The sequence below is a fragment of the Sinohyriopsis cumingii genome, chromosome 4 (genome assembly GCF_028554795.1).
Source record: "Sinohyriopsis cumingii isolate HCF-2022 chromosome 4, ASM2855479v2, whole genome shotgun sequence".
Taxonomy (NCBI): Eukaryota; Metazoa; Mollusca; class Bivalvia; order Unionida; family Unionidae; genus Sinohyriopsis; species Sinohyriopsis cumingii.
Window position 1 is genome coordinate 133,946,088 of NC_142964.1, and position 17,696 is coordinate 133,963,783.

Sequence of the window (17,696 nt, forward strand, 5' to 3'; positions counted from 1 at the left end):
ATGTCTTGACAGGTTCAGTTGCATAATTATTCACACATGTGCCACTTTTAGATTTGTAAGTGTTTCCTTGGGATTTTGAAAAAGCAGTAGTTGATGAATAGGTTGGTACAGCTTATTAATCATAATATCCACAGAATGATACGAAATTTAAAAATTTACTTTAGAACCCAGCCATAGCAGATTAATGGAAACAGAAATTGACTGGCTGTTCAAACCAAGTTTACATCAAATAAGAGTGTATAATGACAGGTTTAATTGTAATTTTATTTTCATGGACTGATTGTGAACTCATAAAGGTTGTTCCATTTAAACATACTCAGGGAAGGCAGTTTTTAAATATATGCCAGGGTACTTTGATTTCTCAGAGTTCATATTAAAATGATAAGAAATTTTAAAATTGCATCTATGGGTGAGTACCCCACTTTAAAAGTGCCTTCCATGTATTTTTTTATTGGAACAGCCCTAACCACATACCATTTCAAGATTAATTCATATTGGTTGTATCTAACTTATTTAAATTTATAGTTTGCCTATCATACTGCATAAGAAGCTGAATTAATAGAATGATACTCTTTAAGTTATGCCTATCTGGGTTAATAGAACGATACTCTTTAAGTTATGCCTATCTGGGTTGATAGAATGATACTCTTTAAGTTATGCCTATCTGGGTTAATAGAATGGTACTCTTTAAGTTATGTCTATCTGGGTTAATAGAATGATACTCTTTAAGTTATGCCTATCTGGGTTGATAGAATGATACTCTTTAAGTTATGCCTATCTGGGTTAATAGAATGGTACTCTTTAAGTTATGTCTATCTGGGTTAATAGAATTATACTCTTTAAGTTATGCCTATCTGGGTTAATAGAACGATACTCTTTAAGTTATGCCTATCTGGATTAATGGAATGATACTCTTTAAGTTATGCCTATCTGGGTTGATAGCATGATACTCTTTAAGTTATGCCTATCTGGGTTGATAGAATGATACTCTTTAAGTTATGCCTATCTGGGTTGATAGAATGATACTCTTTAAGTTATGCCTATCTGGGTTGATAGAATGATACTCTTTAAGTTATGCCTATCTGGGTTGATAGAATGATACTTTTTAGGTTATGCCTATCTAGATTAATGGAATGATATCCTGCAAATTATACCTCCATTTGCACTTTGTAAAAGTGGTCTCAGGAGACTCCTCTATACAAAATATAAAAGGTACTTAAAATGTGAACCCTTTTCTCACTCTACTTTTACTTTTCCTGTTTGGGATCCACCCACAGTAGCTCTGTAGTTAGTATGCCGCACTCACAGCTGAAAAGGTGTGGGTTTGAATCCTACTATTGAACCATTCTGGGTCAACTTCTATGGCGGGTCCTTGTGCAAAGCACTTTACTCCAATTGCTTCACCACTAAATAACCTACTTTTGTTGCTGTGCCACAAAACATCAAAATACCAACCAAAACCTTTCCTTTTTAACCTCTATATAAGATATACCAGTCTATATTGTGCCAAATTTGCTGTACTTTAGTGTCGTTTATGCACAGCTTTTACCATAAAGATGGACTCTATAAATAATTCGAGTTAGTAAAATCTTGCCTTGTTAATGTGTCAAAAGTATTTAATTCTTTCATAGGACATCTTGTCATTTTTATATTTTCAACAGAAGAAAACTGGAAGTGTGGATTTGTTTTGTCTCCCCAACAAGTTTCTACACAAGCGTGAGAGAATTAGAAGCTTAGTTGCTCAGTCAGACTCTTCCTTCTACCATCTTATAGCCACTGACTACTCCCTGATTCTGCTGGATGAACGATTCCCAGGGTATCCAGTATGTATACAAAAGTATTTCCAGAAGTTCTGTTATATTCTTTAAATATTTTCTCCCTCGAGTCAGATATTGATTAGTATTTGTACATGGGGATTTTAACACATTAACACCTGGAGGTTTTTGTCATTTTTGCCTGAAAATCGAGTAGGAAACACATTTTGAAAGCTATTTCTGAATAGATCCGAAAACACCAAATCCCCGGTGATCTTTCAATAAATACTGCCTAGTTGTGTTAGAAACATGGTTTTTCATTGGCTATTTGACTCCCGCATGATCAGAAGGGTAAAAGTTGGATTTTTTAATTTTTTTGTTTTTGCTAAACGGAGCCATTAGTATTTTTTTATCGAGACCACCCTTTATTCCAAATGCCCATCTTATCCTACTTTTTGCAAAGGTTAATCTGTCTGTTTGCAGTTCATACCAGTTTGCCTTAGATCTGAGACCAAAAAGTATTATCAAAATATAATTTGCATTATTTTTGTTAATAATTATTTAGAGTGTAAGAAATTAAATCTGAAGTGAAAGGTGGGTTGGTTTTATGGTCTGATACAGACAGAGCTTGACCACCATTAGCTATAGTTTCCAAAACTGAACTAATTAGTTGTTTTTGTTCAGTGCTAGGTCTTTGACTGTAAGTTTTTAGAGACTCCTTGTGTTTGTGGTCTGTCATAAACAAAATAGTTCTGGTTGCAAACCCAGCATCACTCATAGCTTGAATTGCTGTTGCATGGAGTGAGTGACCAGTATAGTGCTACAATCCTGCATTCTTGCAGATGTTTGGCATGAATGAGGAGAATTGCCTTGGTTTGACTGGTTCACAAGTATACCATTTGTCAGCAGATTCAGATCTTAGTGATTCTTTACTGCAATGCATAAATAAGGCCTTTGCTGCTATGTCACATTTCTTAAGGAAACTTTTTACAGATTTCACTGAACAAGTGTTTGAGCCAGTTGCATACATTCTTTTGTCTGATGTTTCTTCAAGTTTCACATCAACACAACCTTGGTGATTTTTTTTAAAAAGTGGTTCATGATTTAGAGCAACATGCTCCATGCCAGATTCATCATTTTCAAATTTTAAGGAAGTTGGGTTCAGTTGATGGTGAACTTCTATACCTCTGGTCACAAAATGAATAGCCAGCAGATACCATATTTTGAGTTGAAGGGCAACAGGGTCAAATGTTTGAAGATACGCATTGATTTTTCCTAGTTCTTCCAGTGAAATTACTTGGTAATGCTGTGTTGGCCTTGAAATACCTGATTTTAAGTTCAATTTCAGTTTTGCATTTAACATTGAATTAGCATTTTTGAATTCTTTGTCTTTGACAATGTCAGTATCTTTTCCATTGTCCTTCAATATCTGTTTATGGCTGCACGAACATTTTTCAAGGAATTCTTGTGATATTCTGGCACCTGATTGGCTGGCATTTTTGTGACCCTGGATTATACAAATTTTGGTTGGGCCTCAGCATAGAATCCTTTTAAGTGGCCACTCAGTTCGTCTGGTCTGATTGTGTTAAGTTTGTATCCATTAATTTTAATACACCTAGCTGTAAGTAAATAGAAAAATATTCATAGCAATACAATTCTTACACTTGGCAAGATCATTTTTAAATACACATAAAGACAACATGTCTTGCAATTTGTTCATATTTTGTCTACTTAAGGTTGGGTATTATGTATGTAATATAGTGACATTAGTAATTTTATCATTTAACATTTAAAATCTTTCAAATTTATTAAGATATATTTCTCAAGAAGAAGAATAGCAATGCGAAAAGTTATGTAATTTCTTTTTCATTGAAATTAATGACTACACATACAAAATAATTTAACTTTGCACTTTATGGATAATAATATACATTTTCAATGGAATTTAGTCACACTGATGGATATGTCATGATAACATTATCTTCTCAATAAACTATGCGATATGTTATTATATATGTTCAAAATCTATCCATCAAAGATATTTCATGCGAATAATCTGATTATCTTCTTCTTGTAGTTTCACCATTTATAAACTTTATTCAGTCTTTGACTAATGGTCTCATAAATATTTGTTTTTATTATTGTATAAGTGGTCATATTCACACCATGCCACCAACACCCACACACATTTGAAAATAAGCAAACAAAAATATATATAAAAAATTAAAAGATTTACCATTAAAAATGCCAATTCCCCATTTTGTGTTTCGTTTAGTAGCCTCTGAGTCTTGATTTATTTCAATAGCTTTTAAGTCCTCCTTAGATAATTTCTTGAATCATGCTTTATCTCCCTCAGCTGCCACAAAATCGACTGTCCCAGTTCCCATGCTGTTTTTGTTGTTGTTGTGTATGGCCAGGGTGATGGAGGTCTTGAGGTGCTCTCTGAGGGAATTTGTCAATCTCTGTTGTTCTGTTTCATTTTCAGCACTTGTAACATCCATCACAATATCATCAAATTCATCGCCATCTGCTTCAATTGCTGCTCTTATTTCTTTTAATTCCATATCATCTAATTGTTCAAAAAAACATAATCTGTCATTTTGCTTGGCTATGTAGCAGATGAACGCTAAATTGTATAGTCAACTATGAATTTCAATCAAAGAATGTTGGAAAATGTATAGAAAGGGTATACGTTATATTTATTTGCTGAGTTTAAACTTTAAAAGATGAAACGATTGTTTCAGGTGAGTTATATATTCGGACACAATATGCTAATGCATGTTACACTGCTTACAATCTGTGTTTCGTCATCAGCAAGGACAAATCTGCCCTAGTACCATCTCGACAATTGGTTCATCTTGGTATGGAACTCGACACACAGGTAAACAGAGCATGTCTTCTCAGGAATGGGAATTGAAATCAGGACCATGGTGTCTTTCTCACTCCACTTACGCCCTTTAGACTTGCTCAACTTGGCAGCAGACATCATCATTCTAAGGTTGCCTTGGTATGTGTCTGTTACAAATGATTTTTTTATCCCCATGGAGGCCAAATGTTTTCCCACTGGACCAATTGCTCCTCATAATGCACAAATATGAGGTAGCATCTGCAGACGTGGAGTGACCTAACTTGACTCACAGTGGATATACCTAACTTGACTCGCTGTGTGTACACCTAACTTGACTCATGGTGGATATACCTAACTTGACTCGCTGTGTATATACCTAACTTGACTCATGGTGGATATACCTCTGCAAGTGTAACCATCACAGATCACAATCTGTATTGATCGAAGTATAGAAGGCACACCAATTATCGTCTTTTCAGGAAGCCAGTGGACTGTGGTCTCCAAAGGACTGGCATTTACATACCAATATCCACAAGATAAAGGCCATTCTGAAAACCTTTCACTGGTGGCAGGAATTTTTTTAACTGGAAAGGGAGTTCTCATTCTATCCAACAGTGTAGCAGTGATGACTTATTTCAAACAGCAAGGAGGAGCCAAGTCCCCAGATGTTTGCATAGGGGGTGCTCACCAGTTATTATGTACTTTTGAGAGAGTGACATATGTAAGTTGAAGTCGGTTGCATTTGAAATATGAACAGTGGAGATGATGTTGGCATACGTCAGTACTACTTTAATGTAATGTGGCTGACACATCTTTGGATATTGTACTTGCGAAAATTGTACATGTTCAAAGCACACTGCTAACTAAAATGACTGCTCCCTTGTGCTAAAAAATCAGCCTTAATTAGTCTAATGTTCACTATATCTTTAGCACCTATTAAAATAAGGTAAAATGAATTTTGCCCAACTAGACAATACCAGCTACTGAACGTGCACTGGATGAATTATCAAATATATAAAATGTAAAAAACGTTATCAACTCTTTTTTAAAATTACAATTTACCTTTGAAGTCAAGAAATTGAAAAAGACGAAGTGGAGCTAGCAGTTGTTGGAAAGGTGCACATCTAGATTAAGACCAAGCTGTATACTCTATAACCCATATTACAACCATCAATCAAACATCAAAATAAAGGTAATTAAAGGTTCTTTGAACAATACCTAAGATATGTAAGGTCTTTTTAAAAAAGCCTGTATAACAATGAGGACACCGGGGGGAAATTCTTTTTCTTTAAAATTCTAAACCTATGCAAAACACAAAACTATAGAGCACTACCATATTGGTATGGGACTTTTGTTGTCATGAACAAGTCTCTCCAAGTCTGTCTTATTCTTGGATATCTACATGCAATAGCACATTCTTTGTCCCAGAACAATCAGCTGACACAGACAGAATGATCTCCATCCCTCTGTCTCACTCAGATAAACACCCAATAAGACCAGCCTTTGGTGGACCTGTTTGTGATAAGGTGGAATACCAAGCTCACAGCCTTTGTTCCACTAGTCTAGGATCCAAAAGCCTAGGCAGTTGATGCAATATCTATACATATAAATAGTCTGGACACATACGCCTATTCTCCAACACATTTGATTCCAAAGGTGATACAAAGTAAGAGAATGGAAGTGTTACCTCATCTTCACTGTGACACTCAGATGGTTGAAGACATCCTCATCTTCACTGTGACACTCAGATGGTTGAAGACATCCTCATCTTCACTGTGACACTCAGATGGTTGAAGACATCCTCATCTTCACTGTGACACTCAGATGGTTGAAGACATCCTGATCTTCACTGTGACACTCGGTTGAAGACATCCTCATCTTCACTGTGACACTCAGATGGTTGAAGACATGGATCAATAACCTCACAATGGAAATTCCATGGAAATAGGGAATTTCCCTCATTTACTTTAACAACTTGTTGTTTCACACAGGAACCAGACCTACTGAACCAACATGTCTAGGTCACCGTAATCAGGCCATCAAAAAGAAACATTTCTCTCAGTCAGTCATGGAGAGAATCGCTCAAGCTCAATCCACTCTGTACAACAGCAAATGGAAAATCTTTACACAGTGGTGTACGCAAGAGCACATTCTACCTGAAAAGCTAACTTTCTCCTCTCAGACTGGCTCTTCGATGAGGAAAAGTTTCGACCTTTCGTCATCATGAAAGAGAGAATACCAAAACAAGCCTAGACTTTTCCTACCTCTTTTCCAGCTTTGATGATACGCTGCCACCCTCCCCAATAAATTGTACCCAAAGTAGAACCTATCAAGGGTGCTAACCTAGATGAACAAAACACCTTTTAAACCACGTTCAAGGGCACCTTTTGCTCACCTTTCATACAAGACCTGCTTCCTTATCACATTAGCGGTGGCAGGCAGAATCAGCGAAATACATGCCCTATCAGGGAACCTGAATTACATGCAGTTCCTACAATATGGGTCAGTTTCCTCTTTTATCGCCAAGAACAGGCTTCCAGAGACCTTTGTGTTAAGTCATGGTCTACTCTGGACACTTCCAGTCAAGGCCACCTACAGGATCCTATAACTCCTTCTAACTCTTACATGTTTTCCTAAACTATTATGTTTGGGTTACGTATTTAAAGAAGAAACCAATTTTTTCTTGGTTTCTTCATGAATATTTACCCAATCATAGTACACATACAACTTCCCAGCCTCCCTGCAGTTACAGCTATATATTTTGCCTTACTCCAGTAGTAACTGAGATAGTCATGGGTTTTGCTCTTGTTTGCTAAAAGTTTTATCTGCAAGGGCTGGATTTACAAGGTTGTAGTAGTCATCCTACAGTATTATGATTGGGTAAATATTTAGAAACAAACATATTCTACTGGAAACATTTATTTTTTTTATTTTTTAAATATTTTTTAACTGTTTTGGACAGACAATTTTTTTTAAAGCAAAAATCTTGATAGGACAATTAAATACGAACAACATTGGTTATGCTACTATCTGTATTTATTTAATTCAATTTCCAGGCTATTATAGCAATATTTCAGTTTTATTTATGTATTTTTAAACTTTTTTGTTGTAAACTTTTATTACAAAATCTTTGTAAGTACATTATGCCCAAACCATTTTAACACTGTAAAATAAAAATTTTAAGGCATCTTCGTATGCATATTTAATTTTAGATGACCTAATTAGATTTTCATGAAACCTTTTGTATTTTGACTTTCTGGTTTGCAGTGTTCACTAGCACAAATCTAGTTTCTATCCAATTTCTTCTTGTATGTGAGAAAGCTTGCCAGTAGCTTCTCGTGGTTTGGTGGTTTTTCCCAGTGTTTTCCAGGGTTCTTCCCCCATCAGTTATACTCGCTACCAAGTATAGCCTATATTGTGCTGAAAAATGGCATTAAACCCTACTACAACAACAACAAAAAATCCAATTTCTTACTCAGCATGTATATTCATTAATATTTTTTCCCATTTAAATATATTTATTAACTTTTGATTTTCTTCCTCAGGTGTTAAAATGGCAGCACTTGTTGAAGTCTCCCCCAAGATACCTGTCACGGTCACCATACTCTTCTAGGGAGTTTCACACTGTCTTTGTTGGTAGCCAGTATCCTCCTGAGGTTGTTTGCTTGAGGTACCAGCATCAAGGAGGCTTACCTCCTCAGGCAATATCAGTCCCCTGGAGAGCTTCCAAAAAGAGGTAATTGATAGATTGTGTCACATGGAAAAAAGTGAATGCTACAGTGTGTCTATAAAGTATAGGAGAACTACTGTACTACCCTCTTTGTGGGGGTTGGTGTTGGCATCTGCACATAGCAAGCATGTACATAAGTACATTCTCATTGTATCTCACGTGTTCTATCTGTAAGTTCATTGATCCTAAACAACTGTTAGAAGTGGGTTTCATAGTACCTACCTACCTACTCTTAGGGGAGGGGGTGAAATGGGATAAACTTTTACATGTACATTATTGGTGGTCTTTTTCATTTAGCTAATGATGACATCAGTGGTTTTTTTTTCACCTTGTATAAAACATTTTATACCTTGTATTCATACTGTTATACCTTGTATATATTCTGTTATACCTTGTATCAATTCTGTTATACCTTGTATACATACTGTTATACCTTGTAAACATACTGTTATACCTTGTATACATAATGTTATACCTTGTAAACATACTGTTATACCTTGTATACATACTGTTATACATTGTATACATACTGTTATACCTTGCTTTCATACTGTTATATCTGGAATCATTGTAGGTCAGAAGATTCACCTCTCCAACTTTTTTACCCAGTTTTAATTGTTTGGACTGTAGGCCTTGGCCCACTGTCCAAAATTTTACCTGCAGTGGGTATGTACTTGGTTGAATAAGTCACCTTTCAAATCACTGTAAATCCTTAGTGACTTATCTCTCATAAGACCTACTTCTTAGTCACCTTTGCCAGAATCTGTGAAATTCCTGCCTTATCAGTGGTCATGAACTACTTGCAGTTCTGTCATGATGGTTCAATTTCTGTCATGGTAAATCAGTCTTTCATATTGAAACCACAATCTTCATCTGACCTTTTGTCCCAAGTGTCTCTTCAAGACTCCATTAGGGCACTGAAGTGTATAACTTAAACATACTGAGCCAGTCAGTAGAGGGAGGTTTCACTTGTTCTTACCACTTGAAGAAGGAGTCATAACACTCCCATTCTGGGTCTTTCATCAAGGGCTTGTTGTGGTATCTGCTGAGCTTGAAGATCAGGTCATGAGGTTGAGGCAGTCACTTCAGGCATAACATTTTAGTGAAACTGTTTTCTGATTGATATTATATAAGCCATTGGGATGTAGATTTGCTTCTATTTGAGAGACCTTTCGTATCAAATGACTCAATTTGATTGGTGATTTATTTATCATCTGGGTAACAGACTACATTACCAAGTCTATGAGCAACTTTGTAATGTCACAGGTTACTGTTGGATTTGTGGGGCAAACATTTTTCACTGAGACCTCATCTCTTCATAAGTCTGTGTTATCCTTTGCTGATATATCACATGCAACACTTGAAGTTGCTTCTCATGTTAGTTGACTGGAGCAAGGGCCAAAGCTGTGATAAGGGAATGTCACTCCCTTCACCTGTTAACTATTATCTTAACATACTATGATTGGGTAATGTATTTGAAGAAGAAAACCAGTTTTTGGAGGAAAATTTGTTTCTTTGATATTAATTAACTGATCATAATATGGGCACCCCATGCAAACCCTCATTGCAGTTTTATCTCTGGATGAGCATACACTTATGTTTCCATAGTAACTAATTAATGATGAGGCTTGTAAAGAGGCCCTCTATCCACTGAGAGACATCCCATATCAAACTTCTTTTAAGCAGGTGATGTTTTAGTTAGCTCTTTGATTGTTATTATGAGCCATTATACACAAATAATGCTTTTTGTTTCTGAGTAGTTAGGTAGTTGGATTTTGGAAGTAAGGGTAATGTCAGGTAAATATTATGGTAATGAAATTTATTTAAATGTAAAATATCCTTGTACAGTTAGTTCAGCCTTTCTTCAATACAGACAGATATTTAACACATGAAAAGAATGTCAATGTCAACCATTTTTTAAAAATTATTGGCAGTGACTTTATATACTGGCCTGGGGTTGCCAGTGGTCCAGACAAGTATCTGGCAGAGGAACGCTTGAATCTTTCCCTCGCAGGGCAGGCTGTGTCTACCACTGACTCTGAGATCACCCTATTTCAGGTAATTAGTACAAACTAATATCCTAATTAGCTCGATGATGGAAATGAATTGGGCATAATTACTATCACTCTGCAAAAGATATTATGTCTTAATTTACTCCTGGTTTTTTTTCTTTCTGTTAGCTGTCTTGTCTGGATATTATGATATGCATTAGATGACTATGAAAATGGAATTGTGATATGCATTAGATGACTGTGAAAATGACATTTTGATATTCGTTAGATAACTATGAAAATGACATTGTGATATGCATTAGATGAATATGAAAATGACATTGTGATATGCATTAGATGACTATGACAATGACAATGTGATATGCATTAGATGACTGAAAATAACATTGTGATATGCATTAGATGAATGTAAAAATGACATTGTGATATGCATTAGATGACTGATAATAGCACTGATATGCGTTAGATGACTGTGGCAATGACATTGTGTTATGCATTAGATTACTATGACAATAACATCGTGATATGCATTAGATGACTGTGACAATGACATTGTGATGTGCTTTAGATGAATGTAAAAATGACATTGTGATATGCATTAGATGAATGTAAAAATTACTATGATATTAATGAGGTGACTAAAAATGACTGATTTACATTAGATGAATGTAAAAATGACATTGTGATATGCATTAGATGAATGTAAAAATTACTATGATATTAATGAGGTGACTAAAAATGACTGATTTACATTAGATGACTGAAAATGACATTGTGATATACATTAGATGACTGAAAACTACATTGTAATTGTGTTAGATAACTGAAAATGACATTACATTAGATGACTGAAAATGACATCATGATATGCATTAGATGACTGAAAATGACATTGTTATAGCCATTAGATGACTGAAAATGACATTGTCATTGCATTAGATGACTGAAAATGACATTGTGATATACATTAGATGACTGAAATATAATTGTGATTGCATTAGATAAATGTAAAAATGACATTGCATTAAATGACTGAAAATGACATTGTTATATCCATTAGATGCCTGTGAAAATGACATTGTCATTGCATTAGATGACTGAAATGACAAAGTGATATGTATTAGATGACTGAAAATGACAGTTATATGCATTAGATGACTGAAAATGACATTCTCATTGCATTAGATGACTAAAAATGACATTGTCATTGCAATAGATGACTGAAAATGACAATGTAATATGAATCAGATCACTGAAAATAACATTGTGATATGCATTAGATGACTGAAAATGACATTGTCATTGCATTAGATGACTAAAATTGTTAAAGTTATGTTAAAAATACAAAAATACACTCACACTTTGCAACTTAAAACATTTTGACTGTTTTATTTTCTTTTTGCAATTTTAATTTGAAATTTTTTACTGTTTTGGTTTTTGCACCTTTAATGTGAAAATTGTTGCTGTAAAAATTGTGTTTGTACACTTTAGTTTGAATACTTTTATTGTTTTGCAACACAGAATATTTATCAGATTAAGGGTTCTCCATAACAGATGGGTACTCCATATCTGATCTAGAGTACTCTATATCAGATGGGTACTCCCTATCTGATCTAGGGTACTCCATATCAGATGGGTACTCCATATCTTATCTTGGATACTCCACATTTGATGTGTACTCCATATCTGATCTAGGATACTCCATATCAGATGGATACTCCATAATAGATGAAGCATACTCCATATCAGATGAGTACTCCATATCTGATCTAGAATACTCCATATCTGAACAAGGATACCCTATATCAGATGGGTAGTCCATATCTGATCAACTCTTCTCCATATCAGATGAGTACTCCATATCTGATCAACTATACTCCATATCAGATGAGCACTCCATGTCTGATCAACTATACTCCATATCAGATGGGTGCTCCGTATCAGATGAGTACTGCTATTGATGATTGATCACTATAAGCCAACCTGATTACAGTGACAGTGTATGCATTTTGCTGAGTTGTAAACAAAGCTGATATCTTGGAACAAAATAAGCAAAAAAGTCCTGATGATTACCAAAAAAAAATTGGTATTTAAATTTGCTATCATATTAATAAATTTTCCTTAAATTTTTGTCAGATTCCTGGTGTAAATATCTCATACATACTTGTTTAGATTCCTGGTATAAATATCTCATACATACTTGTTTAGATTCCTGGTATAAATATCTCATACATAATTGTTTAGATTCCTGGTATAAATATCTCATACCTACTTGTTTACATTCCTGGTATAAAAATATCACACCTACTTTTTTAGAATCCTGGTATAAATATTTCATACATACTCATTTAGATTCTTGGCATAAATAACTGATAAATACATTTTTAGATACCCAGGAAAAATAGATGATAAGTACATGTTAAGATAAATAAATATCTTACACATTCTTGTTTAGATTCCTTGTATAGGTCTCTCATACATATCATCTGATACAGCCTCAAATAAATAGATGATAAATACATGTTAAGATTCCCGTAACAATAGCTTATACATATTTCTTTAGATTCGTTGTATAAATGCTCACACATACTTATTTACATTCTGCTATAAATATCCCATACATATTTATTTAGATTTTCCATATAAAAGCTTGTATGTACATCTTAGATTTCTTGTATATATAGTTCAGACATGTTTAAATTCCCCAAATAAATGCCTCATACATACTTGTTTAGATTATTTGTATAAATAGTGCATACAATCATGCAATTATCAGATTCCCCAATAAATTGCTGTTACATGTATGGATTCCCAAGATAAATAGCTCATAAATAGTTCATACATACTTGTTTTGATTCCCCCATATAATTAGCTCTTAAATACTGCCAGTGGATCCCTTGTAAAAATAATGCATACGTACTTATTTAGTTTCCCATGTATAAATAGGTCATGAATACATGAGGAAATACTTGTGCAATGTTATGATGCTTTAATAATGTATTTACCTCAAACTTGACCATGTACATGAAGGACTTGCATGTTTTACACGTGATTTTGGCTTCAAATGTTTCTACCAGATGTAGGGTTAGTTGATTGTCCAAAAACGTCTAGTTTTGGGACCAGATTTAAAGAGGAGACATGCACATGTTACTATTATTTGTGGGGCCCCAAGTGGCAGAGTGGTCTAAAGTGGTCACCGTTCCGGATCAATGCCATCTCACCTCTGCCTGTGTGGGTTTGGGTCTCAGGCTCGGCTAACATGGGTACATGAGAAAGCTGCCAGTAGCTTCTCATGGGTCCAGGGTTCTTCCTCCACCAGTTATACTGGCCACCATGTATAGCCTATCTTGTGCTGAAAAATGGCCTTAAACCTTACAACAACAAATAATATTTTTACCCTTCGCTTCATAAAAGATAAGTAGTTCTATCTTTTCTCATCCATTAGTTTTATTCATGTCAAATGTTGTTTGAGGACTAGTCTTATGATTATATTATAATTTTTATTCCTATCAGATGTCGTTTGATGACTAGACTTATAATAATATTAGAATTTTTATTCATATCAGATATTGTTTGAGGGCTAAACTTATATTAGATTTTTTTATTTATGCCTGATAAGTTTGTTTGCTTGGTATTTTCTGTATCCTTCTGCAAATACATTTTATCTCTTGGTCACTTGCATTTGTTACTTAGTGCATTGTCATATGACAGTACTTAGATTAAAGTGTATGTATTCTATCCTCAGATCAAAATGTATTTCTTCAACACTTTGATTTAAGTGTATTTATTCAATACTTAGATTCAAGTGTATGTATTTAATGCTTAAAGTGTATGTATTCAGTGCATAGATTAAAGAGTATGTATTTAATGCTTAAAGTGTATGTATTCAGTGCATAGATTAAAGAGTATGTATTTAATGCTTAAAGTGTATGTATTCAGTGCATAGATTAAAGAGTATGTATTTAATGCTTAAAGTGTATGTATTCAGTGCATAGATTAAAGAGTATGTATTTCATGCTTAAAGTGTATGTATTCAGTGCATAGATTAAAGAGTATGTATTTCATGCTTAAAGTGTATGTATTCAATGCTTAGATTAAAGAGTATTTATTCAATACTTAGAATAAAGTGTATGTATTCAATACTAGATTAAAGTGTATGTATTCAATACTAAATTAAAGTGTATGTATTCACTGCTTAGACTAAAGAGTGTTTATTCAATACTTAGAAAAAAGTGTATGTATTCAATACTAGATTAAAGTGTATTCAGTACTTAGATTTAAGTGAATGTATTTAATGCTTAAAGTGTATGTATTCAATACTTAGATTAAAGTGTAATCAGTACTTAGATTAAAGTGTATTCAATACTTAGATTAAAGAATGTGTATTTAATGCTTAAAGTGTATGTATTCAATACTAAATTGAAGTGTATGTATTCAATAATAGATTAAAGTGTATGTATTCATTACTTTGATTAAAGTGAATGTATTTAATGCTTAAAGTGTATGTATTCAATACTAAATTAAAATGTATGTATTCAATACTAGATTAAAGTGTATGTATTCAGTACTTTGATTAAAGTGAATGTATTTAATGCTTAAAGTGTATATATTCAATACTAGATTTTAGTGTATTCAGTACTAGACTAAAGTGTATTCAGTACTTAGATTAAAGTGAATGTATTTAATGCTTAAAGTGTATGTATTCAATACTAGATTAAAGTGTATTCAATACTAGACTAAAGTGTATTCAGTACTTAGATTAAAGTGAATGTATTTAATGCTTAAAGTGTATGTATTCAATACTAGATTAAATTGTATGTATTCAACGCTAGATTAAATTGTATGTATTCAATGCTAGACTAAAGTGTATTCAGTACTTAGATTAAAGTGTATTCAATACTAGATTAAAGTGTATTTATTCAATTCTACGGTGTATTCAAAACTTAGATTAAAGTGGATTCAGTACTTAGATTAAAGTGTATTCAATACTAGATTAAAGTGTATTCAATACTTAGATTAAAGTGTATTCAATACTAGACTAAAGTGTATTCAGTACTTAGATTAAAGTGAATGTATTTAATGCTTAAAGTGTATGTATTCAATACTAGATTAAAGTGTATTCAATACTAGACTAAAGTGTATTCAGTACTTAGATTAAAGTGAACGTATTTAATGCTTAAAGTGTATGTATTCAACGCTAGATTAAATTGTATGTATTCAATACTAGACTAAAGTGTATTCAGTACTTAGATTAAAGTGTATTCAGTACTTAGATTAAAGTGTATTCAATACTAGATTAAAGTGTATTTATTCAATACTAGACTAAAGTTGATTCAGTACTTAGATTAAAGTGTATTCAATACTAGATTAAAGTGTATTTATTCAATACTAGACTAAAGTGGATTCAATACTTAGATTAAAGTGTATTCAATACTAGACTAAAGTGTATTCAATACTAGATTAAAGTGTATTCAATACCAGATTAAAGTGTATTCAAAACTTAGATTAAAGTGGATTCAATACTTAAAGTGTATTCAATACTAGACTAAAGTGTATTCAATACTAGATTAAAGTGTATTCAATACTAGATTAAAGTGTATTCAAAACTTAGATTAAAGTGGATTCAATACTTAGATTAAAGTGTATTCAATACTAGATTAAAGTGTATTCAATACTAGATTAAAGTACATGTATTTAGTATTTGTAAATTCTCTTACCTCAGATGGACAGCCTTGGGGATATATTTTATCAAGTTTATGATAAGAGACAATCAGAGAAAGAGGATGTGACGTTCTCAGCAGGACCTGGGTCAGCTGGATTCCAACTGTCTGATGTTGCCATGAAGAAAGGAAAAGATTGGCTGGAGAACTTGATCAAACAGAAGATTCAAGATGGTCCTAAGCCAAAGAAATGTTTTAGAGCAAACTCGTCAGAGGTATTTGGTGGTAAGTTATAAATTTTTCATCTGTTAGTTTGTAGTGTGCAATCAGATATGTAAGTCTTGAATTGAGACTAAAAAGAATGTTTGTAGAAAATTTGAACTGTATTGCTCAAATTTTTGAAACTTTGCCATATTACCAAAGAACATCATATGCAACTTAACTAATCTATTGTACAATGACAGCAGTGTTGCTGACACATGTCTGTATAAGTCTGAATACACCTTATATACAAAATGGCATCCTCCTTTGAGATGTAGAACATGGCTGAAGGGTGTGAGAATGAATATTCCCTATATATCCTTTGATATGTTAAATTTGACATAGGGGTGTGAGAATGAATATAAGTTATTTAACAAATGCCACCCTCTTTTGAGATTTAGAACATGGCCTAAGGCTGTTCCTCAAACCAATTGGAATTTTGTAATTATACTAATAAATTAATTTTCATGAGCTTGCAAATGCTACCTTTTTATTGTTTATATCAACGGTTGTTCACACTCATAAATTATGGTTATTCCATAAATTCAGTTAAAAATATCATTAACCCTCACCTTCAATTAGCATTGGATTTGATTATGCATGTGACAGCAGGAATTTCTTATACATTGAATATATTTAAGGAACACAGTAATTTCTTAAGTTGCAGATTTGTTAGCAGATTTACAGAGAAATTAGAAAATATTACACCACTTTATTTTTAATAATTCCACACAGAATTTGCTGCATACCTTTCTTGTGGACAGGAGTATAATATATATGTAAATGTGGTATGTTTCAATAATTCCACACAGAATTTGCTGCATACCTTTCTTGTGGACAGGAGTATAATATATATGTAAATGTGGTATGCTTTAATAATTCCACACAGAATTTGCTGCATACCTTTCTTGTGGACAGGAGTATAATATATATATGTAAATGTGGTATGTTTTAATAATTCCCCACAAAATTTGCTGCATACCTTTCTTGTGGACAGGAGTGTAACATATATGTAAATGTATGTTTTAATAATTCCCCACAGAATTTGCTGCATACCTTTCTTGTGGACAGGAGTATAATATATATGTAAATGTGGTATGTTTTAATAATTCCCCACAGAATTCGCTGCATACCTTTCTCATAGACAGGAGTATAATATATATGTAAATGTGATATGTTTTAATAATTCCCCACAGACTTTGCTGCATACCTTTCTTGTGGACAGGAGTATAATATATATGTAAATGTGGTATGTTTTAATAATTCCCCACAGAATTTGCTGCATACCTTTCTCATGGACAGGAGTGTAATATATATGTAAATATATGTTTTAATAATTCCCCACAGAATTTGCTGCATACCTTTCTCATGGACAGGAGTATAATATATATGTAAATGTATGTTTTAATAATTCCCCACAGAATTTGCTGC

General features: G+C 33.4%; 1 protein-coding gene across 1 annotated transcript in view; it reads left to right on the forward strand.

Annotated features, from left to right (window-relative positions):
* LOC149802121 (uncharacterized) overlaps positions 1-17,696 on the forward strand; it is a 60,284-nt gene that overhangs the window by 30,501 nt on the left and 12,087 nt on the right. Inside the window, exons 10-13 of the mRNA XM_089956510.1 lie at positions 1,662-1,823; positions 8,148-8,338; positions 10,267-10,390; positions 16,067-16,289. Coding sequence (XP_089812636.1) covers positions 1,662-1,823; positions 8,148-8,338; positions 10,267-10,390; positions 16,067-16,289 — 700 coding nt within the window. The remainder of the gene's footprint in view (positions 1-1,661; positions 1,824-8,147; positions 8,339-10,266; positions 10,391-16,066; positions 16,290-17,696) is intronic.